This window comes from Anoplopoma fimbria, chromosome 15 (genome assembly GCF_027596085.1).
Source record: "Anoplopoma fimbria isolate UVic2021 breed Golden Eagle Sablefish chromosome 15, Afim_UVic_2022, whole genome shotgun sequence".
Lineage (NCBI taxonomy): Eukaryota > Metazoa > Chordata > Actinopteri > Perciformes > Anoplopomatidae > Anoplopoma > Anoplopoma fimbria.
Window position 1 is genome coordinate 6,064,609 of NC_072463.1, and position 27,316 is coordinate 6,091,924.

General features: G+C 40.2%; 1 protein-coding gene across 3 annotated transcripts; it reads right to left on the reverse strand.

Annotated features, from left to right (window-relative positions):
• Positions 1-487: 487 nt before the first annotated feature.
• On the reverse strand, positions 488-26,414 carry nin (ninein (GSK3B interacting protein)). 3 transcript variants are annotated; one of them, XM_054613466.1, is made up of 28 exons: positions 26,075-26,414; positions 22,556-22,768; positions 21,677-21,770; positions 20,363-20,535; positions 17,952-17,997; positions 17,689-17,864; positions 16,977-17,123; positions 16,521-16,688; positions 16,154-16,290; positions 15,896-16,036; positions 15,272-15,446; positions 15,049-15,159; positions 14,809-14,898; positions 14,522-14,657; positions 14,242-14,363; positions 12,701-13,815; positions 9,679-9,777; positions 9,506-9,575; positions 8,919-9,086; positions 8,714-8,830; positions 8,287-8,400; positions 7,980-8,126; positions 7,015-7,194; positions 6,793-6,924; positions 6,592-6,693; positions 5,804-5,896; positions 2,206-2,319; positions 488-1,392 (listed from the first exon to the last, which is right to left on the reverse strand). In XM_054613466.1, exons 2-28 carry the CDS (start codon positions 22,745-22,747, stop codon positions 1,186-1,188), a joined length of 4,566 nt encoding a protein of 1,521 aa, XP_054469441.1. In that variant the 5' UTR covers positions 22,748-22,768; positions 26,075-26,414; the 3' UTR covers positions 488-1,185. The 3 variants fall into 3 exon arrangements, with proteins under 3 accessions (XP_054469441.1, XP_054469442.1, XP_054469443.1); XM_054613467.1 differs by lacking the exon at positions 8,714-8,830; XM_054613468.1 differs by lacking the exons at positions 488-1,392; positions 2,206-2,319 and adding an exon at positions 2,520-3,788 and having other exon boundaries at positions 26,075-26,413.
• Between the last annotated feature and the right edge of the window lie 902 nt (positions 26,415-27,316).

The window sequence follows — 27,316 nt, forward strand, 5'->3', positions numbered from 1 at the left end:
AGTAACATAGAAACAGAAGTATGCAAGTATCCAAAGTGGCAATAACAAAACACTGAAGTAAATAATGGTAACAGAATGTAACAAAATCATCAAAAATAATAAAGTGCACACTTTGCAGACTGGATCCCATCAATAAATATATTTACATCATTATTGTTCCTGCAATTACACATAAGCAGAACTTTAACATTGTAGATTATTTTGTTGGAGCAGGGCATTATATTTTATACATGTGTAAAATATTAATGTAAAAAAATAATTATCTTTTAAGTAAATTAAGTGGAGTAAAAAGTACTTTAGAAATGTATAAGTGCCTTAAAATTGCACCTAAATACAGTACTAGTAAAATATACTTTACCATAACCATCTATAGACTGAAAGACCTGCAGGACACTGAGAAGATTATCTCCAAACAGTAGCAAAGACAAAAGAATCAATCCAGTAAGAGTTAATATCAGATGATCCATATATTTTATTTATACCGGAAACACAAAACATGACCCTGTTTTCAGCTTTAGTGCTCATGCTTCATTATAAAGACACTTGTTTTCAATATAAAACATTCATAATGGCACAGTTTATAGGAAACTTTACATATTGCAACAGTTTAGAGGATTTCAATCAAATGTATTTAAATAGCAAGTGTTGCCACTTGACATTCACTCGTGTGACTTCAGGTCTTGTTACACGAAAGCAAACACTCTGAAAATGTCATCGGATTATTTGACTGTTCTGTACACATGATTTTAACCGCTGACAGGTTTGTTTCTTCTTTACATAAAGGCTTAAGAAGCAAAGGAGAGACGGATTGACATAATTCATCTCTTTGACAACATAGACAAAAGAACCCTTATATAAAAAGTGCACTTCAGCGTCGCTTTTCTCTTTTTCTCAGAAGAGAAATAGTGTCATAGTAAAATATTTACTCATTTACCAATAACAGCTACTGCTTTAAATTACTGTAAAATATCCTGTTTTCTTTAGTTTTCCTTCACATTTGGTTCTTCATAGTTCCAATGTAACAGAAACTTAGAAAAAAAAATAAACAAATAAAAATATTGCATATTTAAATAGTAACATTTTAGGCTTAAAGGAGATAAAACATGCCAGATGAAATGCAACGGAAATACTTTTTCTTGTGCATTAGAATGCATCAATGCACAAATAAATACTACTTTGTGTGCATTAATAGTGGTATGGTAGTGATTGAAGCGGCGAGGGGTTTAGGTCTCGCACTATCTTGTTCAGGCTGGAGATCTTCTCTTCCAGCAGGTAGTTCTTCTTCTCTGTGATTTTCTGCCGCTGCTCAGTTCTCTCCAGAGCTTTCAGCAGCTCGGTGTTCTCCTCATACAGGTCTTTGATCAGCACGTCTGCTTTGCCATTCCTGTGCAGCTAGAAAAGTCAAGAGAAAGAACATGATGAAGGCTTTTAATTATTCCATAATTTATCTCGTTTGATGACGGCTACGAGAGTCAGAAGAAAAAAAATTCTGGAAATTGACACATAATGCACGTCAGCTGATATGTAGGAAAGAAATTGCATTACAGAAGGAGATGTGTCCCCAGTAATTTAAAAACAAGGTCACTATTAAAGAGTTGGGTTTTTTTTACTATAAAATGTTCCTCTCAGTACTTAGAGGATCTTGTTCACAATTATTTATTAACCACATTTAAAGTACGTTTATCAAACAGTTTTTTTCTGTTTTTGTGGCTATAAAAAAAAGTTATCTTCCTCCCAGAGGAGAGAGAAAGTCCTGACAGAAAACCACAAAACAGCCGTTTAAAATAAGGATTTTTTTTGGTGTATATATATATATTCTAACAGGCTGCAATGTGAATTTGTTATCTTGTGATTAACCATTTAGTTTTTTGGTGTAATTATTAATGAATATGTAATTTAGCTTTGGCATTGATGCAAGTCATACTATTGAAGCTTATTTGAATTGTTTAAATATGACACGATAATCATGACGTACTTTTTAAAAGAAAGGAAACTTACTAGATCCACACTTTACTCTGATAACTTAGTAATTCTTGAGATGCTTTGACATCTTGTTGGTATGTTCCCCATTTTTTATTTGTCTGCATCTTTTTTTTTAAAAATCCCAAATTATATATGATTTGTTTTCTCAACGATGTTTTTTTAACACCGAGTTATTTATGATGATTTTTTAAACTAAAAACAATCATACATTTTTAAACTAACCTGGTCTTTCAGCTGAGCAACCTTCTCTTTGAGCAGCAGTTTGACGTTACGCAGCGACAGTTCAATTTCCCTCATACGCTCCTCCATATGCTTCATCATCCTCTCCCTTTCATCCTGGTGAGAAGACAGTGAGGGATGTCAACAAACTGCTGCGAATGTAATAAGGAATTTTGAATTTTCTTTCATCTGAGCTGATGTAAACTGAGAAAAATCAAACAACATGCAGACCAAATACTAATGAGCTAGAAGCTTTATTTAATCATAAATTCAGCATTAAATGAGTCCTGGTACATTTCTAAACGAGAGGACAATGCACTAAAAAAATAAAATAAAATATAAATAGGTATAAAATGATGCCATGTATTCCAGATACCTCTACAAAAATAAATTAATGCATAAATAAAATAAATCCTTACATGATTCCTATTAAAATAAATAACAAAACAATAAAACAAATTAAATACATTTGAGTGTATACATGGTGCAAAAAAGGAAGACTCGTTAAATAACTCAAAACACAGATATGACATTAATTGTTCACTGCTGGGGACAAACAATGATTTGGTATGTAATAATAAATACCAGAAAAACATTCAAGGTTGTGTGACGTGTTTGAACGGTCCTTGTTTAGGAACAAAAAAAACAAAAGAAAAAAACAAAAAAAAACGTAACCCAGAAAGATGTGATTCACTTTGGTTGTGCAGCAGCAGCAGCAACATAAACAGCAACACACACAAAAACGCAACATAAACAGGTAGCATGAAGAAACATTCAACTATGTGTAGTGTCAGATAAGAAATACAGGCATAAACAACAAAAGACAAACAGTGAAAACGCAGTACCGTCATTAAGAAATCTCATACTGGACGCAGACAGTAACGTCACCTGACAATTACACGTTGCTTGATTGTTGGAAAAAGGCTCAGAAGGCTGTCGGGCTCTAACCTGACCTCAACTTAACGCTCCTCGATGATCATAAGGCAAGATTTAGCCTCTGAGGATGTATACACCCTGTCTCAGACAATGATAAATGGTACAAGTGCACAACAGAACATTCCCAGAAAACACACCCTGCTTTAAAAAGATTCCCTGTATTAAAACCACAAAACGTTTTAAATGCACAAAAAGGATTGGACCCTTATAAAAGTCAAATACGGTCGACAAACAGCTCTGTGTTTGTAGATGTTACATTTTCATATGGCATGTCTGACAAACTTTAAAATTGCAATGTCATTTTAATCAAAATCCCATTGGGAAAAAAAATCTCAGGAGATTTTTTTCTTCTGTGTTTTCCTGCCACCTAGCAGCAGGGAAATACAATTACACATTCATGCCTTTTCAATCAGGCACCACATTTGTTCACAATCTCCTATAAGGATGCAGAAAGGATGGCATCAGGAGCCACAGTCAGATTTTAGGTTCCAAACATAGCAGAGGAAGAGGAGCAGGACGGAAAAAGGGGGAGCAGTCTTTGAGAGGCAGAAAGATGCGGAAGTGAAGAGCAGGGAAAGACGCTGGTGTTACAATCCACCGATCCGCCGGTAGCTGTCTGCGTGAGCCGCCCGCTGCTCCGGCACCGGCCCCTGGAGAGAAAAGGCAGGAACACTTCACCACGGCTCCACCCTCTCCTCTAACCCTAAAAACCTACACAGGGCTGGTCAGTTAACACGCCTTAACACTGGTTTCTATGGAAATTACGTATTGAAACATGTGACCAATATTACATAAATAAATAAGTGTCATATGAATAAACACACAAAATATAACCATTATATTATGTAATAACCAACTAAGATTTCAAAACTGTATCATGAAGTGTTATTTCAAACTGCTTCTTTTTACAAAACAATAATAGATCTAATTTAATTTTTTTTAATCATTATCAAATAATGAGAAGACCTAATTTCAAGCCAATATTACATGTATTTAATCATTTTAATTTATCTAATACTGACTGCTTTTCGGTCTCCATAGTGACAAATGTCTTCCATAGTTACCCCAGCCAGTAAACCACAAAGAGTTGAGTAAACTATGATCATCACATAACCACCATGAACATAAACATCAGTTCTAAAAGATGATTTCATCACAAGATTCCACTTTATACAACAGCTGTGTATACTTTACATCTATATTGTTAAAGGGCCACTTCACCAATTTTACAAAAAGTTTAGTAAAAGAGTACTATTCTTTTACTGTTTGTTAAATGTCTGCTGTGGCTCCAGGATTTGAGACTTATTTATAACAAGGCGCACGGTACAAACTGAGTCGTGGGCTTTGAGAGAGGAGGGATTTAGGGGGCTGGGGGGGCAACCGAAAGAAACAAATCATATGTAGTATGGGAAATGCTTACATTACATAGTAGAGACTAAAAGTCAAGATATACTGGCAAAAATGTTTGGTTCTGTTTGTTTATATTTGTATTTTTGTGAGGCAGCGTTGAACATCATGTAGACTGTTCAAATGTGTATGAGTTGTTACTTCTGGTAGGTAAATGATCAATAATCTAAATAATCTTATGGGGTTATGTATATAGCAGATATTAAAATAAAACTAATAAACTGACATGAATCATAAATGTATAGTATACACAATTGTACTACATTATTAAAACGCCATCAACATATAAACCAGAACAAACTACATCTATCTAGTTGGGGTGAGACGGAGGTTTGTGCAATATGACAAATGGAAAAACATCCACCAGGACCACACCCAGATGATCACACCACTGCCGCTACTAGTCCCCAGAGAGAACATTAAATAAAGACAGTGAGTTCAGAAACACACAGGCACCACAGACTGAACACCAAACCCAAAAAGTAAACACTACACACACACACATGACATAAGGAGGTGAAGACAGACAGGTGTTGACATGGATCCGTGACAGGCACCAAAATAAAGAGCAACGCAAACTCAGCATTCAGACAAAAAGGTAATGGAAAATAAAAATAAAGGAGGAATATTACAACAAATAGCACTCAGCTCAGGTGAAATGACACTTTAAAAAGAAATTACTTATTAATATTCAATGCTGAGCATTTTAGTTAGCTATCAATTATATTTGAATTTCCAGACAAAAATAAAAATAAAAAAAAGCATAATTTAAATTGGTCAACACCTGAATTGAGTGATTTATTTGAGTGGGCACATTTCTACACCAACGTGAGAGTGAAATAAATATTAAAGGGTGTGTTTAACATTTAACTCCCAATAAATCCCAAAATAGTTTGTATAGCCATTCATGATGAATTTATGATAATACCAACAACAACAGATGGCTGTAATGTGACAAAAAAAAAATGCTGACAGTGAAAGAAAGAAAGGAGATGAATGTAAAACCATACCGTGCAATGATGCAGAGACACTAAACGTTCAGATACTAAACTACTTGTTCAGGTTTTTTTGCTCTAAGATCTCAAAGCAGACTCGGGGAAAAATGTAGCTTGAAAAGGATTCATTTGTTTATCCTGTAAGTGTTCATTTAATTTGCAAGCCTACTAGAGTTGAATGTAAAAAGTCTGTTTGTGTTTTTGTTTTCATGCATGTATTTTCCCCGGGTCTGCCATCAGGGGAGGCTGATGTTGGAGCGTACCTGCATGTTGTCCGGATCGTCACCGCGATGCTGTCCTCTGGGCATCCGGTGAGGTGATGGAGGCAGAAGTCCCACCAACTGAGCCTGAAACGTCTGGAAAAAAGTAGAAAAATAAGTAAGAGAAGACAGGAACACGGTCAGAACAGAAACACACAGTACGGTCCCTCACATACAGTATGAGGTCATTTTATCTGACAATAATTTAATCACAACTTTATTCAATTTTTCCAATGTAAACCTGGCAAAATAGTATGTTTGCAGGTTTTGTGTACGAAAACTAAGACTAAAGCTAGAAGTGTTTAAAAAAAAAAAAAAAAAAAAAAAGAAACTGCAAAACTGGAATTAACAAGGCTACACAATCTAAAACAAAATATAATTGTAATCTGTTTTCTTTGGTCCCTCCGTTTGCACTTTGTCCTGATGAATTTGACTTCTTCATGACACAGTAACTAGTTCAACGAGGTGATGCTCCAGATGCCTGCTTCCATAAAACCTTGTATTACTTTTTGATGTCATGCATTCTTTGTTTCTATCTTTTTTAGCAACTGTAAATCGATTTCTCATAATACTTCAAAAACTAAACTAAAACTTAACTCAAACCAGTAAATTCCTCTAAATAAAAACACAACCACTCATGCACACCTGAAACTAACTTAAACAAAACTGAAATCAAAACCAATATGAAATATATGTATGTATATATATATATATATATATATATATAAAAATAATAATTCTCAATTTAAAAACAAACGAAGGCACTAGAATGAGAGGAGGAACGTTGGTACCTCTAGCAGCTGTGTGGACAGTCGAGCCATTTGGGCTCTAAGCGCCTCATTCTCCCGTTGAAGGCCCTCCAGCTCCGCGTGTCCTTGTCCTGCTTCACGGCCCTGAGACACACAAAGCACATGAAATAAGAATTGAAGCCACATAATCAGCATGTTTAGAAAAAAAAAAAAATAAAATCTGGTTATATATATTCAGTTTACCTTGGTGAGCTCCTTCTGTGCCTCCAGCTCCTGCTTCACGGAGGCGTTCTCCTGCTCCAAGGCCTCCACCAGGGAGGACTGAGTCTGTTTGTGCTGCTTCAGGGACACCATGGACGCATCAAGCTGACGGAGCTGCAGACATAAAATAAAGAGCTTATAGATTAGCGACAGAGTGAGAAACCGGAACACTTACATGACTGTAGATTTTAAATGTTCATTAACCTTTTCTCTGGACTGGGCGAGGTCTCCTTTGACGTTGCGGACTTCAGACTGAAGCTTCTCGTTTTCCTGCCTCAGCAGTTGCTGCTCCTGGTCCACCAGCCGAGACATCTCCTCTCTGAACAGCTTCTTGCTCCGACTCTGGAGACCACTGGAGTGAAGGGCCATCTCCAAAACGTGGTTCTGTGATGAGAAAAATATGTTCCAAATTGTGCTTCGTTGTCTCTGCATTTGAAAATCCTCAAACATCACTTGAAAAATAAGCCAAATAATCTTTGTCTTTCTTCTTTTAAAGTGGGGTTGTATTAGATTAGATACTACCATAGTGAGTGTGTAACCTACAGTAGATGGCGGTCAAATCAATATCAGTTTAAGTGTACGCTATATTTACACTACTTTCACCTCTCTGCCTTGCAATCAGACAGCCTTTTCTGATCAGGAAATGAAGCCTTTATCTAGGTCACAAGGCCATAGAGAAAAATATTTATTTTTACGCCACTGGACACGGAAGCAGTCTATTTGCTGCCTTGATCAGTTTGTGTTATTGTGTGACTTTGGTGTTTTTAATGGTTAGTCTGGATTTATCAAAGTCACTTAATAACACAAGCTAACTTATCGAGGCAGCGGTAGACCAGCAACTTATGTGTTAGCAAGGTGAACGTACTGTTTTTGTCAATGAGTCTTTGGTGGCTTTAAAGAGAGCATAGATAACGAAATCAGTTCCCCGAAAGAAAGCAATGTAAAGCAGTGAAAATATTGTAAATATAGTATAAACTTAAACTGATATCAATATTTTTAGGTTGCTATAAAACATTTTTCCTAACATCCCAGTTGGGGATTTTTCCTGCATTGCTTTGCTCTTGTGCTCCTGTGTGTTTTCCAAACTGGTGAGTAAATCCAATTAAGTGTTGTTTTGTTTTACTCCTACTTTTCTTGCCAATGATAAAACATAAAAAAATATATCTTACTTTATCGTTGACATTTTGCAGCTTCTTTTGTAGCATTGCAACTTCATGTTTAAGGGAATCCCTCTCCTTCTGCGTAACACGGAGGTCTGACTTGAGACGAGAACTTTGATGGTTCACAGTCTGAAGAGTTTCATCCACTGTCTTGACCTAGAGAAGAGAAAGGGAAGGATTAGGGCCAGAATAACACTGTTCTGGGGGGTTTTAACTTGTTCCCATTGGGTTACAAATCTGTTTAATTACTGTGAAATAAAACACAACATCAATTGATTAATACAGATGCTTTCTGTGGGTTACAGCAGACTCTTACCCTCTCTTGAGCTTTGGCTAGCTGGCTGTGGAGGCCCAGAGTCTCCTTGTTCGCGCTCATCCGCTCCTCTACCAGGTTGCTGAGCTGATTCTCCATCACGTCTACTTTACCCGCCTGAGAACAGAAACACAACTACAGTCATAAATAAACAATCCTGTATGTGTGCCTTTACTGCGAAAGCTAGACAACAGCACAACACCTCTGAAGATCACAGGTTGCCTAAAGGATAGAAAGTATTTATTTAGAACTTTCTGTTGTACTTTTCTCATTTATGTTAAAATGATTCACATACTTGTATTCACTTAGATTTTCCGAGTCATTTCATATCAACAGTAGGTTGTGTTGATGCTTTATGACTTTATGTCCGTGTCATGCTTTAATGGATCTCACATTAACCCCATCAAAGAGTGGAGGGCCGGTTGCTCACCTTCTCTCTGAGGCCAGAGAGCTGCTGGGACAGCTGGGTATTCCTCTGCTCTAGCTGTGCAGAGTCCTCCAGAGCTTTGGTCAGCTCTGCCTCCAGAGCAGACACACAAGCTGCCAGCTAACACAAAACAGCCACCGATTAACTACCAGCTACGACCAGCACGACACCACGACGACCATCAGTCCGTCATAAAAACTCTGTTTACCTTGTTCCTCTCTTCAGCAGTGAACGCCTCCCTCCTCTCGTTCTCCTTTATCAGCTCTGCCAGCTGCTGCCGTAGACTCTCCATGTCACAAAGGTGTTGGGTATTTTTCTCAGACAGCTTCTCATTATAGTCCTCGAGGTGCTGGCTCTGCAGATGCAGCTCTGAAATCTGCAGAGAAGATAACATATGTTACTGGCTGCTTCAGAATGAAAGAGGAATTAATTGTGTGGAGACAAAATTTGTTTCTGCCAGTTTTTTTCCAATGGATGGCAAAGTTAGTCAGTCAGTTGGTCTTTCACTTTGGTCCAGACTGAAAAATAAGCATGTGTTGCCATGAAATTGTTCCCAGAGGATGCATCCTAATTGGATTGTCTCTCTAGCACCACCAGGAGGCTGACAGTTGTTGTGTTTTATACAGAAATGTCTCGACTACCATTGCATTCATTGTCATGAATTTGGTACAGACATTGATGCCTGTTAGCATGTCTTTGCTGACATTAGCGTTTAGCTCACAGCCCCACTGTGCCTTATGTGCAGCCTCACAGATCTGAAAGCATGTATGGAGACATAAAAAGTTACTTCAGTACCTGTTTCTTGAAATTCTCTGTTGCCGTTTGATCCTCAATCTTCCCTTTTTTCAAGTGCTCCAGTGTTTGTCTGAAATCAAACATTAGAATAAATTGTCAGTCTGGGTGACAAATGAACAATGAACAGAGATCATTATTAAACATGTCTTTAAAATAAATGTGTTGTTTCTTACATCAGCTCCTCCTGGACCTCTTTCAAGTCCCCTTCCTTCAACGCAGAGATCTTCTGTCTGAGGACGACGTTTTCTTCAGCAAGACGACTGGCCTCAGAGCTGCAGACAGACAAAACCACATTAACAAACTAGAATCTAGCTATAATAAAACCCAAACATGTCAGAATGCACGTTTATATTTCACTTGCAACGTATTTATCTTGCTCTCGCATCTACACACATTGAACTTGCAATTCTTTTTGCTATTGCACTGGTGATCTACAGGGATCAAAGCAGCACAAGAGTTAAAGATCTGTTGCATCTCGTAAAAGGAACCTAATGACGGGATGGACAAACAGCACGACGTTGAGCTGAGGAACGAAAAGGAGGAGGGCTCCTAAAGATCTACGCACCACGGGGATGAGACAACGAGAAGCCACAGGAGACACAGCGGGGCGGGATCCTAGTGGTGTTTTTCTCCACGTTACCTATGAGCCTGCGTTGTTGCATTTAGGGACTGCGACTTGTCCTGTAGCGCTGTGATGGCTCTGCGAAGTTTGGTGTTCTGCTTCTCAAACTCGTCACAGCTGTCCTCCAGATCGATCGCTGTCTGAACTTCATCCCCGAGAGACTCCTCGGATTGCCCGGCGTCAGACAGAACCTCACCCTGCCTCTCCAAGTCACCGAACAGCTTGGAGAGCTCGCTGTTCTCCGCTCTCATCCGGCTGATCTCATCCACCAGTGCAATCTGCTGATCTTGGAAATCGTTGGGAATATCCGTCCGACTTTCGAGGCTCCAAACTTGCTTTTCAAGTTCACTGTTTTGGTCCTTCAGTTTGGCATTTTCACACATGCAATCCTCATATCTAATCTGGAAATCTGTCATCTTTAAGGCCTTCACCTCCAGCGCTTTGACATGCTCCACTAAAAGCAGCACTTTCACTTTGAGGCCGTAGTTTTCCTCAAGTATCTGTTGGCCAGTTTTGATCTTTTCAGTGTTATGAGCCAGAAGGTTCACTAGTATCTCTGTCTTCTGTTGAAGCAGAGAAATCTTATCATGCAGGAGGATGTTCTCCTCGGTGGCAGTGTTGTACAAAGCCTGTAGTTTGAGGAGAGAGCATTCCCCGTCCTCACAGTCATCATCTTCATCCTGACTATCATGTGCGCATTCATCCTGTATTTTAGCGGTTAAATGTCCGCAGTCTGAAACAAGTTCACCCTCCTGTGTACTGTCGTGAGAGTCATTTGGTAAACACCTAACCTCAGCATCCTCTGGAGACAGTTCATCCGTCTCCTCCAGCACTGAGGGATCCACCACAGTCTCGTGACATGGCTCATCTCCATGGGAAGGGATTTCATCGAGCAAAGTTTGTACATCTTGAGGTTTGTTCTCCGTCTCACATGATTCTTTGTCCTCACTGACTTCGCCGGCATCGACACCTTCAAACGCCTCAGGGGATGAGATCGCCTCACACGGCATCTCTGGGGAAACGGCCTCATTTTTGGATTCAACAGTTGAATGATTGTCGTTGTGAACATCTGGGCGGAGGCCGTCACAGGACGTTGATTCAGGGTCTTCATTTCCAATTTCTGCAGAGCAGCAGTCTACTTCAGGGTCTCCTTCAACTTTCTTGGGACTCAAATCTCCGATTTGGAAATCTTCATGAACAGCAACATCTCGATTAACTTCTGGCATTTTAGCTCCTTGATCATCACCGGTAGAAGTGACATTTTCATCGTATTCATTATCACTTTTTATCTGTGCATCAGGGGCCTCAGTGTTCTCCACATCAACGTCTTGTTCAACCAGATATTGTGACAAACAAACTAGATCCTGATTAAAGGACTCTGCAAGAATGTCATCATTGAGACAAATGACAGGAGGCGCCAAACATGTTTCCGGTTCTTTTCCAGAGAATGAAATACATTCTTCCTCCTTTAAAGTGTTTATTTCATTTGATTCTACAATTCCTTCTTCCTTAGCATTTTCTGCAGAAGACAAAACCTGACTGAATAATAACTCTAGCTCTTTAATTCTGATTTTAAGCGCATCTATTTCTGCAAGTAGCTCTTCTCTGTCATTCTCTCGATTATCTTCTAACTTTCCCTCAAGGATGGACGCATGTTCCTGGAGCTCCCTCCTCTCGAGCTCAAAGTCCACGGCCGCCTGTTTAAGCAGCGTCTCCAGCTCCTCCATCTTCATCCTCAAATCGTCGCGCTCAGTTAACAGTTCAATCCTCTCGGCAATCTGCCTCTCAGAGATGGAAAGCATCTCCTTGTATTTTTCCTGAAGTTCTGACTGGCTGCTCAGAAGTTCCTCCCTCTCCTGTTTAAAGTCCTCCACGGTTTGATTTAGCAGGAGCTCGGTCTCCAGCGCTTTCCTCTCAGACTGAGCCAGAAGCTCGTCTTTGGTTTCCAGGCTCCCTTGAAGCCGGTTGTGGAGGTCATTCAGCTGCCTACTCAGCGCTATCTCTTTACTCTGAGCCGAACTGATGAAGTCATCAAGCTCATTTTGCAGTTGCTGGTTTTTCATCAAAAGTTCTTCCATTTCTTGTTTATGAAGACTTTCTATCTCATGTCGTCGTTTTGTCCCCTCTTGATCCAGTTCCTCTTTTTCCTGCTCCATGGCCTCCTGCATTATTATCCTTTGTTCCTCTGCGTTCTCCAGCGCCTCCTGTGTTTCTGCCTCCCAGTGGAGCTTCTGCTCGACGTGCCCTTCGGAAAGAGCCTTCAGCTCGCTTTGGTAATGCTGTTCAAGTCTCAAAACGTCAGCCTGAAAACGCTCCGCAACCGACTCTTGGTCACCTGAGAAACGACTCTCCACTTCCTTGATTCTCTGGGTGAAGCTGATCTCGATTTCCCTCCTGTACACGGTTATGTAATGACTGTTACAGCAACTGTTTTGAACTCTTAATAGTACAAGTTAAAAAAAACATACATTTTTTTAAGCATATTAGATCATTTACAAGGATGTTAGGGATGTAAAGGACAAAGCAAGTTTCATTTATGAATAAGTTACTATGATAAAAGCCAAATTTCTCACCTCTCCTGAGCGATGTCATCTCGTAGTTTATCCAACATGGTGCTGAGAGCGTCCCTCTCTCCAGAGTGCTTGACCGTCAGCTCCTTCACGGCCTCTCGATGGCTCTCCTCTAGACGAGCCCTCTCCTCTGCCATTAAGCGTTCTCCTCTCTTCTCCTCCTCCTCTTTCTCGGTCTCAAGCTTCTCCCTCTCTTCACTCAGCCTCTCCTGCAGCATCCCTTCGTAGTCCTCCTCCAGCTGCAGTCTCTCCCTCTCCCACTCCTCCCGCAGCTTTCTCTCCCTCTGCTCAAACTTCTCTTGCACCTGCAGCCTTTCCTGAAGTATTCCATCGAGCAGAGCCTCCTCCTGACGCTCCTGAAGCTGGGCCCGTTCACTCTCCCACTGCTCCCTGAGCTTGCCCTCCTTGTCTTCTTGTTCCCTGACAAGTCTCAGCATCTCTTCCTCCAGCACCATCTGCAGAGCCTCATTATTCTGCTCATCCAGCTGAGCCCTCTCCTTCTGCCACTGCTCCGTCAGCCTCTGGACAATCTCCTCACGCTCTCCCTCAAACCTCACCTTTGCCTCCTCTAGTCTGGCCTTCAGCTCGTCCTCATGGCTTTGTCGCAAAAGCTCTTTCTCCCGTTCGCAGTCATCTAACAATCTCTTCTCTGACTCAGCCTGCGCCTTCTTTCTCTCCTCTTCCAGTCTGGCTGCAAAAAGCTCTTCCTGCTCTTCCACCAGTTTCTTAACCTCAATGGCGTGTTGTTTCTTCAGCTCGTCCATCTCTTTAACAAGATCTTCATCCGTCTCTGTCTGCTGGGCTTCGAGGGTCTTCAGCTGCTCCTCCAGGTCTGCAGCGTAGGTGTGGGCCTCTAGCAGTTGTTGTCTGAGATTTCCCACTTCCTCCTCTTGCACGTTCTCCATCTCTTCCCTCTCCTCGGCCTGCTTCTGCTCCACACGAGGCCGCTCCAGCTCCGCCTGCTCTAGCTGGCTCTGGAGCTCCTGTCTGTGGCTCTGAACGCTGGCCATCTCCTCCCTCAAAGCCTGGACCTCCTGCTGGTACTGGAGGGCTATGGCAGCCTTCTGGTCTTCAAGTGTCGCCCTCTGCTTTCCTACCATCTTATCAAATTCATTGATCTGAGGCGACGTAAAAAAGATGTCAAAATCTGCTAAATCTGTTTACTAGTTAGCTATTTACCTGTGTTTCCAGTCTTTCATCCAAGCTAAGCTAAGCTAATCCTATCATTTGTAGGCAACAGTGATATCGATCTTCAAGTTTAACTCTTAGCAAAAGAAGGAAATAAGCGTATTGACAAATATGTCGAACTTATCCTTTAAAAAAGGCACAAGGAATAAATTGTTTCACTCTACTTAACTCTCAAGTATGTTCAGAACCGCAGTGCAGCCAACAAGACAAGGTGAAGACCAATGAAAGTACATTTTAACAACTAAAAACCTCAATCTATAAAATTTTTATTACATCTATACATCTCCCTGCTCTTCCCAGCTATAGGTTTTATTACAAAAACACACATTTAATACACTGAAATATTCTACACGAACCTTGCTTTCCAGCTGGTTTTGCAAATCCTCCATTTCCTGAAGGTGTTGCTCCTTCAGCTGCTCCAACATCATCTCTGCCTCGAGGCTCATGCTGAAGGGCTGAACCTCCTCTGAACCAATACCTGCAGGAAGTCAAGTTACAAGTTGGTGAAGCTGATGACATTTGACACAGGGTCCACCTTTCTATGCAAAATATCTATTTTCGGATTGTTGTCATTGATGTAGATGTAGTTAGGGCTCTCTAATTAGCTCTCCGAGGACTGTACAGTTGATGCGTTACCTGGATCAGACTCCATGCCGGGGCTTTTACTCTCCAGCTCTTCAGAGAGAGGCTTGTTGCAGTGCTGATGAACTCGCCCAAGACTGTGGAACTCCTGCAACTCTGACTGCAGCTCGTCAATACGATCCTGCAGCTCCTACCAAAATGAGAGCACTACGAGTTAAAAGTCTACATGTCTGTGAGGACAATATTACTGTCACGATTTCCTACATGTCTATGCATTTACGGACAAGCAAGCGTAAAAAAGAAAATGAAAGAAAAAGGTTGGCAGTTTTTGATGCAGTTACCCTGTAATGAGCTTCGTAGCTGCTGCGTAGTTCCTTAATACGGTCCTCTTGGAGTAAGAAGTCTGCACTGCCAGGGTCCAAGTCTCCAGACTAGAGGAAATAAGAAAAAAATCAACAAACATAAACAAAAAGGCAGGCAGAAAAAACACTAAAATCGAAGAAAAATAACAATAAATATGTGCGCAAGTAACAGAGAAAGTCAGTATTGAAATCACGGAGAGCCTTGAAATGTCTCTGTACCTTCTCTTTCATAACGTTGTCCAAAATTGTCTGGAGTTTTGTATTTTGGCTTTGTGCCTCCACTAGTTTGTCGGAGCTGTCTAGCAACTCCATTTCAAGGCGTCTGTTTTCCTAAAATAAAAAAAAGAACACAGAAAAATGAAGTCATGTCAAGTTTCATGAGTACTTTGGGACTTAATAATTGATATAAAAACACATTAGAGAAAAAAAAAAAAGAGGGTACCTTCACAGAGATGGAGAGGTGGTCTCTGAGAAAAGATTCATCCTCCCTGATCTTGTCGACCTCTGCTTCCAGTTCCTCGCGCTGCAGGCCGGCCTGCAGCTGCATCTGGTCCATCTCCTTCATCAGCTCAGATCGCACTGTTGCCAGCTTCTCTTTGTGTTCCTTTTCAAGCTTCCTGAAGACATTCAGGTACACAGAAAACAGGGTGTAACACTTACAAAGAAGACTTCAATACTGAGTGTAACAAATGCTAGGAAGAAGCTGGATTGAGCAGGAATGGTCGGAAGACTTTGATTCGAGTTTAGCCGGTGATAACATATGAAGCTTATTGTGCTTTAGGAATGGACAACATAAAGACAAAGAGTGAAAGATTCAATCCCTCAGTATTTTTATTGTGTTAATGTTGAATTAATATTCATATAATTATTATTATTATGTACCTTTATATTTTTATGCTTTTGCAACATTGTTTTTCTGAAACTTTCATGCCAATAAAGTCACATTGAATTAAAAATTGACAAACAAATCAGTCAAACTATTCAGAACAACTCAGTAGATATAGTTTTTGATCAAATTCGAGGACAAAGAGAGAAAAGGGAAACATTTATCAGAAGGATAAGTTACCTGAGATTGAGGTTGTTCGTATGTTCAATGGCAGCGTGACGTTCATCCACCTCAGTGGCGAGTTGAGTTTTTAGTTTCTCTGCTTTTTCCAGGTCAGATCGTATTTTCTCTTTCTCCCGGAGTTCTCTGTCTACATGCTCTCTGAAAAGAGAAAAACGGAGACAAACGTTCAAATTGATTCCAAATGTTTTTTATTTAAAATGAACAAAGAGTATTAAGATCTGAATGAGCTGCATTAAAGTTGTGACTTATACTCACAGAAGATATCTGATCTCGGCTCTGAAGCTCGCCAGTGCCGCCTGGTGAATCCCGTTCTTGGTAACGAGTAGCTCATTCTCAAGTGCCATGGTGAGATCACCAAGACTCAGTTTACCATCGAGGTTGAAATTCAAAGCCTGCAAAAAAAGTCATTATTATCTATTTGTCCTTTTTTCAAATATCTATTTTATTTTATACCAAATTAAATCACGGGTTAATACAAAAAAAAGTATTTCAAAGTTTGGTTTTCTCTTCAAAGTTCACTAATCTGACTTCCTTTATGTCATCAGCTGTCTGAATGAATTAATCGTACACTTTAAAACAGTCAAAGTGCCGATACCAATAAACACTAATAGCCAACAAGTACCTGAAGGATCTCGGTGCTGTTTTCTATTCCCTCATCCATCCAGGCATCCAGGATGTATTCGACTGGAGTGAAACCGCTACCGTCGTCAAGGGTGGAGAAGAGACGCATGCCGATGGTGCTGGTCAGAGCAGAAGGAGTGGCTATCCTCCGTCCTCCCTCATCAAAGGGCTGTAAGGGAGGAAATATTACCTTTTTTACTAAAACAATTTATATCCCCAAAATTACAACAAATGTAACCTGAGATATGGATTTAAATTATTCTACTACAGAGGAACTATGAATTAAATTTTTTTTATTTAACAACAATTTGTCCTATGCATGATATGATAGGTAATTTCTTTAAAAAAGGCTGGGACAGATAAAGAGAAAAAAAAATAACATATTAAAAGAAAATGATTTGACAACAAGGGAAATATCCCACATCCTGTTACCTCGTAGAGCTAAACAAACAAATACCTGAGTGGAGTGGTGTCGTTTGAGCTGTCTGTAGGGCGTGGAGGAGGACGGTGTCGGGGGCTTGTTGTGGTTTACAACCCTGGAGACAAACTCCTGAACATTCAGCACTCCGTTGCCGGTGAGACTCTGGAGCACATCAAAACGTATCTGAAAAATAAATGCATGTACTTTTGTAGCAACAGTTGCTAGAAAAACTATATGATTTATTTACACTGTTTGTGTACGCGAGTAAGCGATTTATTTTATCATGCAATTCCCTCAGGTTGATTTGTATAGAATGTCTCATTAACGAGCAAAAACCAAACCAAATATTACCTGTATGTAGGGCTGTTATGATTAGTAATCGACAGAAAACAAACCAGCAACAATTTTGGTAATCAATTAATCATCATGAAGCATTTTTCTCTAGCTACGAAGCAAAGATTCAAGCATCAAAAATTGGGGAATTAAATAGTTTTTGGGTGTTTTAAGTACAAGTTGGACAAAACAAGAAAAGTCACCTTACTCTCCTATCATTATCTAATTATAACCACATTCGTTTAGATCTATTAGCCTTTTTTTGGCAAAACTTTATTTAACATGCGCCAGAGTGCATTCAAATAAAGTGTTATTTTAAAAAAAAGTCGATATTATATTATTTCAGTGATTGATAATGTGATTTGAAAATCTGCCCTGAAATAAAAATGTTCCGCCATTAACTTTAAAACCTCACCTCCAGGCCGAGGTGCTCACAGAGCGCCAGCAGTTCGGCGTGACCGGCACATCCGTCCCACGGTATCTGCAGCTCCTCACAGGCGTCACGCAGCCTCTCCTCTGAGCAGGTCGACAGAGGATAGACGGATCCCCGAGGCGTGCTCGGCTCATCGGGGTTCCAGAGATGCATCTGGCCTGAACGCAAGGTAAGAAGAGACTGTGATCATTGAGTGACAACATCTATAGAGTGAATCTTCTTAAAATACTGCTACTTTGACGTACCTTCCGCCTCGTACTCCTCTGTGCTTGTTTCGTGAGCATTCCAGCGCTGTTAGAGACAAAAACAGTTTGTTTGAGATTAATATCACAAAGAGGCTTTCAATGACCTACTTTTCTGACATATCTTTCTTTTTGGAAAGAATAAAAGAAATAGAAACTCATTTGTGAGAAAAATCACCACATTAAAACCTGATGTTCTGACGTGATAATCAGCTGTTTATAAGTCTAAACATGCTTTTAAATTAGGAGAGGTGGAGTTTGGATGCAAAGGGACGGGGGGGATGGGGGGGGGAGGAGGAGCATCTGGTGGAAAAAGAAAAAGCATAAAAGAGCTTTTGTGATGGCACGAGGGCATCAGGGATGGTCAGCTTGCAAAATTGGGAATGGTGGTAATAATACAGAAATGTGTCACAGAGAGACCCACTTTTCTGTATTTTCTTTATCTTTTCAAACATGTTAATAGTATGCTCTTTTTGTTAAAAATCACATGATTGAGAAGTTGTTTCTGAAAATGAAACGCTCACTTTCAAAAAAATTATGTTATTAAAATGCTTTTTGAAACTACAAATTAGGACATTTCCCAGTTTAAAATCCAAACGTCTTTTTCTTACTCTTAAACTCTAATTGTACTACCAGTAGAGGTAAGATTTTAACGTAAACACGGTTGCGTCTTTTGTGCTTGTCAAGAAATATTTGAGGATGAGGGCTTTATGTGGGTGTGTCCCTCCGTGCTCCAGCCCGACCCCAGCGTGACCGTCTATTGTTCAGGAAGCAAACAGTGAGGGACTGAAGACCAGATGGGATTCTGCAAGTGGCATTTTGATACATGGTGTATAGGCATCCACGAGGGTGGGGGTAGTGGGGCTCATTGTTCCTCTGTCACAGGCCTATACCCTCCTCCTCCCAGGCCTGCCGTCTCTGTGGCAAAGCCCCCTGACCCATCCCCATCTGCTGGTCCCCGGGCCGGACATTGTAGCATTGTTGCAACTCAGATTAGTCAATGCCGAGACACGCTTCAGTTCAGTGTCTCGAGCGGTGTTTGTCTTGAGGCTGGCAGGCATCTGGGGTGGAGTCGGGAGCGCAGACAATACACTGAATATTAACACATCCATCCGTGCACAAGCTGAACTGGCCATCATTATTGCATTTTGGTGTCCAGTTCGGGGCTTTTCTTTGTGATGATTTATCCTCCTGCAGCACATCCATGCTTGCACATTCATGAGAATGAAAAATCAACCTGTTGTCAAAAGACCACAGCTGGCAGCTACCAAAACTAAGACATCTAACCATTATTTTCATATTTTAAAGTGGTTTGCTAATCTTTTCAAATAATCAATTAATAGTTTAGTCTATTAGATGTCAGAGAATAATGATCACAGTTTCTATGAGCCCAAGGTGGTGTCCATAAATTGTTTGTTTTGTGCAACCAAATAGACCAAACTAAAAAGATATGCTATTAAAAAATTATATAAAACAAAGAAAAACCTGCATTTTCTCACATTTGAGAAGCTAACACTAGTGAATGTTTAAACAGCTTAAGTGATGAATTACATAAACTAATAAATTGACAGCACAGCCCCTTTACTTACAGCCACATACATTTTCAGAACAGAAATGGGACTGTTTATGTAAATTCCCCATTATTTCGTGCAGGCCACTGGCGCACAAAGTGTGAGTTTAGACCTCCGTACATGTCAAACAACTCTCTAAGCCAGCAGAGAAAGCAGGATAATCCATGAGAAGGATCTGGAAGATCAGCCAGAGGAACCATGCAGAGTGTTCAGCTGTGCGTGGCCATGACTGAACTACTGTCCTGTGCAGAGACAACGGGAGGAGCCTACTGGCAATCTCAAATAAAGAAGAAGAACTTGACAGCAAATGTGGGAAAATATCCACAGCCATAAACGCAAATATAAGCTTTGGTTTCTCTTTTTATCTGCTGAAAACTCTGATGTGTTTGGACATGGAGATGTAAAATTCCTAAAATCACTGTGCTGTTGCCTTGACAACCAAATCACCGCCAGCATATACAGTCAGGGCAAAGTTCAACTCACACAGAATCTCATCATGACACATTAGACCGACCAAACTGTATGACGTTACGCAAACATTGCAGTTACACCTCGACAACAGGAGGCTGTTTAAACAACAATTATGCTCACAGTGTTATTTACAGACTGAGCTGCGTTGTTGTGCAATGAACAAGGCCTTGTGAATCCTGCGTTTGAGTGTCTATATTACATTTCGGGATCTGCCCTGCATGCCACTAAGCTGATTAGCTAAGAATAACGCCTCGCTGACGGCCTGGATCTGCTAAGGAACACAGTACGTGCCAGGACAGGAGGTGATAAGAGCAGCGTCGGAGCGTCTGGAGGTTCAGAGAGGTGCTGGAATAACTCAGAGAACACCGTTACCTCACGCTTCCGGGGAACGGCCGAGTCATAGTTGTCCTCCAGATCTTCCTCCTCCACCGTGTTTGCATTTGTTACGTCAGAGAAGTCTGAAATGGGCTCCATGAACTCCGGGGTGGAGCGGCGACCATAACGTTTACTGCCCTTCACGAACTTTGGTTGGATCTCAGGAGATTCTGAGGGGGGGGATACAATGACAAAGGCAATTTAAAAACAAATAAGAAGAGTCATGATTATTTGTCCATCCGTTCTCCCAAGTCCCTGTTAAAGGGGTTTTTTAGGGGAGTTTTTCCTGTAGTAATGCCTGCACATCAGATGATTCGCTATACAAAATAAACTGAATTTAAATACAGAAATAAATGTGATCGATGACTAATCTGGACCGTAACCTTCAGCAGCTACTTCTCCAAAATGTAGAACTTCTCCAAAAGTGGTAACAACAGAATTTTTTAAAGCCACATGTTCCTACTTAACTGAAGTGAAACTACACGTCGATGATTTTTTAGGTGCAAACTTAAGAAATTTACCAAAACTCATTAACTTAAAAGGAATAATAAATATTGACAGTGAAGTATTTGCTTTGACAAGAATCAGACTTCATTTTTATCTCTTAATGCAAGCATCATACAGAGGAATGGTATAGTAAGGCTTTGGTTGTTCATATACTTATTACCACACAGGGTGAGTCTTTCACTCTTTTGTGATCACTCGTTGGAGATGTCCCCTTAAAGAAATAGAATAACGGAGCTGAAAAGATGTGTCTGAAATATGAATTCACAAAAACATACTAAGGAGTATAAACAAATGTTTCCAAGAACTCCCTAAGTATTAAGCCACTCTTTCCTTTAACTACATCCATAATATAACAAACCATGCCTGTGGTCCAACCATGATGGTGCAAATAGTTCAACTGTCAGCTAATTGGCTTTGGGCCTGGGCTTTTGGCTCTGTACCTCTGTATGTAGATTTACAGCTGAGTCAGCATGTGGGCTGTTCCACCTATTAAGCCTTTACAGTCACCTTCTCCACTTTTGGTTGACTTGTTGAGTGGAAAAGGTGTCCTTTCACTCTTAAACCGATGCTGTCATGAATTATAGATTCTGTTATCAATACGGCTTCATGCTTGAAAAATGTAAAAGGACAGGACAGAAGAAGCCGGGGATGGAACCACCGTGTGATTAAAAGGACGACTCGCTCTGCCTCCTGAGCCGCAGACAAACCTTGAGTTTGTTTTCAGACTGTCACTGTGTGCATGTTAAAGACATTGTCTGTGTGAGATTTCTTTAAAGTCCCACAACAGCAGAATCCAGACTTTACCTGGCTTTGGCAACGTCTCCTGTTCTTCTTGCCGTGGCTCCAGAGTCGATGACAACACCAGAATCAGTGCATTCTTGAACTGGTCGAAATCGACCTGAAACAAGAAAAAGTAATCTTACATAAAAGTGAGAATATGCCAGCAATGCTGAGTATGTGAAGCGCAGTAAAAGAAAAAAGTGAAATTCCTCAGACTGGATGTAATTCCCAGTGTGCCGGGTGGAGGCTGGATGTCCCTGGGTGTCTGGGTGGAGGAGGGTTTTGCTGAGCAGAAGCAGCGAGGTCACACTTGAAGAATCAACAGCTGCTAACCCTGAATATGTTGATTTTCTTTGTGCGTCGAGGCTGGCGGCTGCCGGCTTTACGTGTTTTTTTTTTTCTTCTTTTGACGTTATTGTTGGATGCCATGGATAGGCAATCAGTTCACTTGCCCTTTGCTAACATTCCCCCCCCCCACGCCCACACACCCACACATGCAAGACAATAGCCATCCGTCTGTCCACACACTTACACGTGGAGGTAAGCAGGGTGGAAAACTTCATACTGGAGATCCTCTGAATGTACAATCCATGTTATGCAAAGTGAAGTCCAATTACCCAGATCAGACCAGTGTCTTTTTTTTTTATTTCATACATTTCCACATGGAGCGCCCTTAAAGAAATGCATTTGTGAATTGTGATCAGCCGGCTCAGTTGCCCTGACGACAGACACCTGGGATGAGGGGGGCACATTTTCTCCTCAACAAGACAGCTAACAAAGGGCCAAAAAGCCTGGAGACACAAAGACCTGAGAGCTGGAGTGGCTCAACACAGGGGTCTGCCAGATTCAAAAGGGTGCAGAGGGACGCTCTGCACAGGGGAAAGCCAAAAGGCCAAGACTTACCCTGGCAGTGAGGCGGTCCTGGTTCTGCAGCAGTGTGTGGAGGAGAGCTGGGGTGGCATCGTCCAGCTGCAGCGACAGGCAGAGGTCGGAGAGTTCCTCCGGGCACAGAGAGCCGGAGCCGCTGGCATCGAAACTGTTAAAAACTTCTTTTAGGCGCTCCTCGTACTGGTCCTGCTCTTGGGTGTCATCCATCCCACAGGACAGCACCCTGCCCTGAAAGACAAGGAAAGGGAAATACTTGTGTCATAATGCTTTCTATCACATTTGAGATACTTTGTTTAGTCAGAGTGATATCAATAGCAAATTCAACTTCAATCACTGTAACAAAGCAAAAATTCTAAATCTAAATCTCTTCACCCTAAATGAACAGGATTATATGTCCAATCATCATCAACATATACTCACAAACAGGTTGGGAACATCTATATCAACAGCATGTGTTACTAACAGCTCCTTCATCTGACGGTGCCGCTGAGCGACTGAGCTACCAACACACCGCTCCAGCGTCATTTGTGGTGGAGGCTTTGGCTAATCCACTTAGAATGATTAGACAATCAGGTGAAATGATGGACGCAGCAAGTCTGACACTGACCATGACTCTCTTTTAAATGACCCGTGTAATCTCAATCTTCAATCTGAGGTACGAGTCAAAAGGGAAAGCTCACCTAGATTTTTTTTTTTTAAGACTTAATACTTCTTCAAATTCTTCAAACTGGTGATAAAGACGAAGGAAAAAGAGAGAAGCCTGGAGTCCAGTTCAGAAGGATTTATCCAGGTTTGTCTCAAGCAACAATAGAAATGCAAACATTGGATCTTGGGTAATTATTGAAGAAGCTGCTTTTTCATTTTAAATAGAGATGAATGGGAGACCTAATCATGTGGCCAACTTAAGTAATGACATAACTTATAGACGCAACAGCCCAGATCATCCACCTGAGGCTTAGGGAAGGTAAATGTCAACATGAATGGAAATAGCGATGGAGAGCTGAGCAGAGTAAAACATTCATCAACTTCTATTTTTAGAAATGCTTTCCACAAATTGGTTGTCTGAGCATTGCAACACCTCTCTGTACGCTGTGAAAGAGGACCGTTGGCACCAGTCGTATGATCATATAGTGCTTCCATTGTTTATATATTCGTTTGCTGTTCCTGAGTTCAACTAATATTAATGCACTTTTAACTTCCCTTCATGTTAAATCCTGCACTTAATGCTGTTGGAGCGGCTTAAATCTCTTTCTGTACAGTGAATAAATAACTTACTTACTTAGCTTACTTCCCTCACTTTATGCACATCCTCCTGTCTCTTGGTTCTCCGTACAGCTTAGCCCTTGATTTTTCTTATATTTATTCTTTGTGTTGCAGCTTTTGTTGCTTTTTAATCATAAACTCTTTGTTTTATTCTAAATTGCTGTACCTAGTACAGCAATTTTTAATGTCTTCAGATGTCTGTCGTAGTTATGTTTTAGTTATGTTTTATGTTTTTCTCAAAATTTATTTCCTCTTTTGGGACAATAAAGATCCAAAATTAACTTTTTTCCCCATCACAAACATTATATACATGCTGTGTATAAGACCTTGTGAATGCAGTTTGAAACTAAGTGCATAACATACATTTAATAAGTTGAAACCTCTCAGTTTGTGCCTAAATGTCGATACAAAGAGAACCCTCCTGACCCCTGCTTTTCCAGCTGCTCTCTGTGAGATCATCAAGCACTCGGCCAGGTGTCCCCCACACCCCAGACTCGGGGTACCCATTCACCACGGACAATAGAGCCAAAAAAACAAATGAGTATTCTGCATCTGCACATTTGAGAGGCTTATGAAATGCAAGAAAACCATGGCCTAGCAGTATGGCAGCTTTTCTCAAACTATGGTGGCGTGTAAATATGGGAAAGACAAAAAAAAAAAAAAAAAAAAAATGTAGAAAAAAAAATGATAATGCTTTCATTCATAACAGCACTGGCCTGACCTTAATTCATATCTTCACTAAGTAAGTTTCACTAAACACACATTGCTTGTGTTAAAGCAGCCTCTGAGCCAATTACCCTGCTCGCCGTCCTGCCTGTCCACAGTGGCGCACCGTGGCCGAGGTTTGACAGCTGCTGTGGCCAAAGAATCACTCTGGACCAGGTCACAACAAGGAGGTTAATCCTTCACACCAGCCCAGCATTCACTGATTCTGGTCATTACCACTAACAGATGCCAATCTGGAAAAGTAAAAATCTCAGAAGTTATTCTTCAACATCAGTAAAGTTGGCACTCCGATGGTTGAACTAAGGTTTTATTGGTCATTTTTGGTCAGGAGATGATCATAACTACGGAATAAAAGAAAGTTTCCTGCATTTTTATGAGCAAAATATTGTCTCTATGTGGAAAATATGACACCATGACGAAATATCCCTTATTAGCTACAGCAGTTATATATTAACTTCTCAATGTAAAGTGAAAGTAAAAGAAGAACTTACTAAAGATTACAAAATGGAATCAGAAAATGTTTTCAAGGGAATAATTTGGGAATATTTACATTTTATTTAGCACATGTTTTACAGATATTTTAAAATGTATTGTGTCCATGGCCCACAAACACCATACTACTTTAACATAGGTTCTTTAGGTCTTTGATTGCTTTATTTCACCAACTTTTTAGGTACTTTTCAGTGCAAAATTCTTGTCCTTGTCTTTGACCGGTTACCTATCCAATATCAGCATGCAACATATTTGTAATCATTTAGCATTATGATTATCTTTTGCTTTACTTTGCAAAGGTACCACTAAAACTAATGTATTAACTTCTTTGCAAAGAACATTGTACAAAGTAACTTATTAAATCTACATCACTTATTAATGTACAGGATGCTATTATTTTGCATCTGTATCACATCTATTCACTTTCAGCACTTTCATGGTACAAGAAGATGAAATTGGAGGAGACATTTGCAACTTTTAGAGGCATGCTGGGACGCAAATCAAAAATGGACACCTCAAAAATCTGGTATAGTACTATTTTATCTTTTTAACTGAGACTGATTCATATATCAAACGCTTTTTAAAAAGGGACGTGAAAACAATGTCTGAAAGTTCAAAATAAACACTTTTGAAGGCCACATTTAATTTATAAGACAAGTCACAGGAGTGGTCACAAACTTTTAAGAAATTTTCAAGTCAGCAAAAGTGCAGTGAAATGTCCAGTTACCTAGTAAATGAATCACTGATGGGAAAGCCTGTCTACGGTGGTCTTAGCAATGCCTTCATGCAGTTACTACACCCGAGTAAATAACCAGAGAAGTAGTTTTCTTAACAAGTTAAACTAGTGAGTGCAGGAGGAGGAGGAGGAGGAGGAGGTGAAGCTACGCTAACCGGGCTAAAGTCTCAGCAGGCATGCCGGGAGGAAACGGCTCTGTCGGGGCTGCTGCTGGCTCCAAAGCCACCCCAAATGTTTGTTCAAATATCAGAGAACACAGAAAGAGGAAGCAACATTTTTAATATTGTTATAAAAGCAACCAAAAAAAAAAAACTCACCACAGTCTCTGAACCTGGACACTCGGCTCCTTGTGCAGCTGCTGTTTGGTGATTAAAGTTATTAACTTAAGGACCGCTGCTGGGGAATAAACGCAACAATGTTTCTGCCGCTGGAGCGTCGCGGTTTCCTCGCAGTTAAAACTAAATATCCTTTTTTTTTTTTCTTTTTTTTTCCTAGAGAGATTAATTGAGCAGTTAGTTTTCCAACGAGTTATTTCCTAAAAGCAAAGCATCGGGAGTGCGGTGGAGGCTTTGTGTGCTCGCCCTGTTTCATCCTCCTCCTCCGGCTGGTAGCGGGGTTTGAAAAAGCGGCTGGAAGAGGAAGGGGCGGTGACCGGGAGCCTGAGGCGGGCCTGAGTGGACACAGTGCGGCCCCCTGTGGACAACACACCGCTAAATACTGATTATTATTATATTATATTATATTATATTATATTATCCCCATATTATATTATATTATATTACAATAAATATATACTATACAACTACACAGACACAGACAATAAATACACATATTATACATTACTACACATATTACAATTATATTCATTTATTGATCCCCACAGACAATAAATACACATACTATACAACTACACAGACAATAAATACACATACTATACTACACAGACAATAAATACACATACTATACAACTACACAGACAATAAATACACATACTATACAACTACACAGACACAGACAATAAATACACATACTATACAACTACACAGACAATAAATACACATACTATACTACACAGACAATAAATACACATACTATACAACTACACAGACAATAAATACACATACTATACAACTACACAGACAATAAATACACATACTATACAACTACACAGACAATAAATACACATACTATACAACTACACAGACAACAAATACACATACTATACAACTACACAGACAATAAATACACATACTATACAACTACACAGACAATAAATACACATACTATACAACTACACAGACACAAATAATAAATACACATACTATACAATAATGTGATTATACTATAATGTTAAATATAACAACGTGTCCCCATTATTATTGTGTTACTCGACTGGTATTTTAGGTATTTTTGTTGAAGTTTAAACTGGCATCCAACCAAACTTGGTCAAGTGATGAAGGAAGTAACTTAAGTACTTAAACTACATTGTAAAAAATACTCCTTTGTAAGTAATGTATTGAATATGTATATTAAGTTAAAGTATGTAAGTAAATTCAGGA

What these genes read in the sequence shown, in the direction of transcription:
- nin (XM_054613466.1), bottom strand. Translation starts at nt 22,747, where the DNA reads ATGGATGACACCCAAGAGCAGGACCAGTACGAGGAGCGCCTAAAAGAA. An exon ending in AGGACCGCCTCACTGCCAGG is followed by an intron (nt 21,771 to 22,555) that starts GTAAGTCTTGGC and finishes TTCTTGTTTCAG; the next exon opens with GTCGATTTCGACCAGTTCAA. An exon ending in CAGAGAATTTCAAGAAACAG is followed by an intron (nt 9,087 to 9,505) that starts GTACTGAAGTAA and finishes TCTTCTCTGCAG; the next exon opens with ATTTCAGAGCTGCATCTGCA.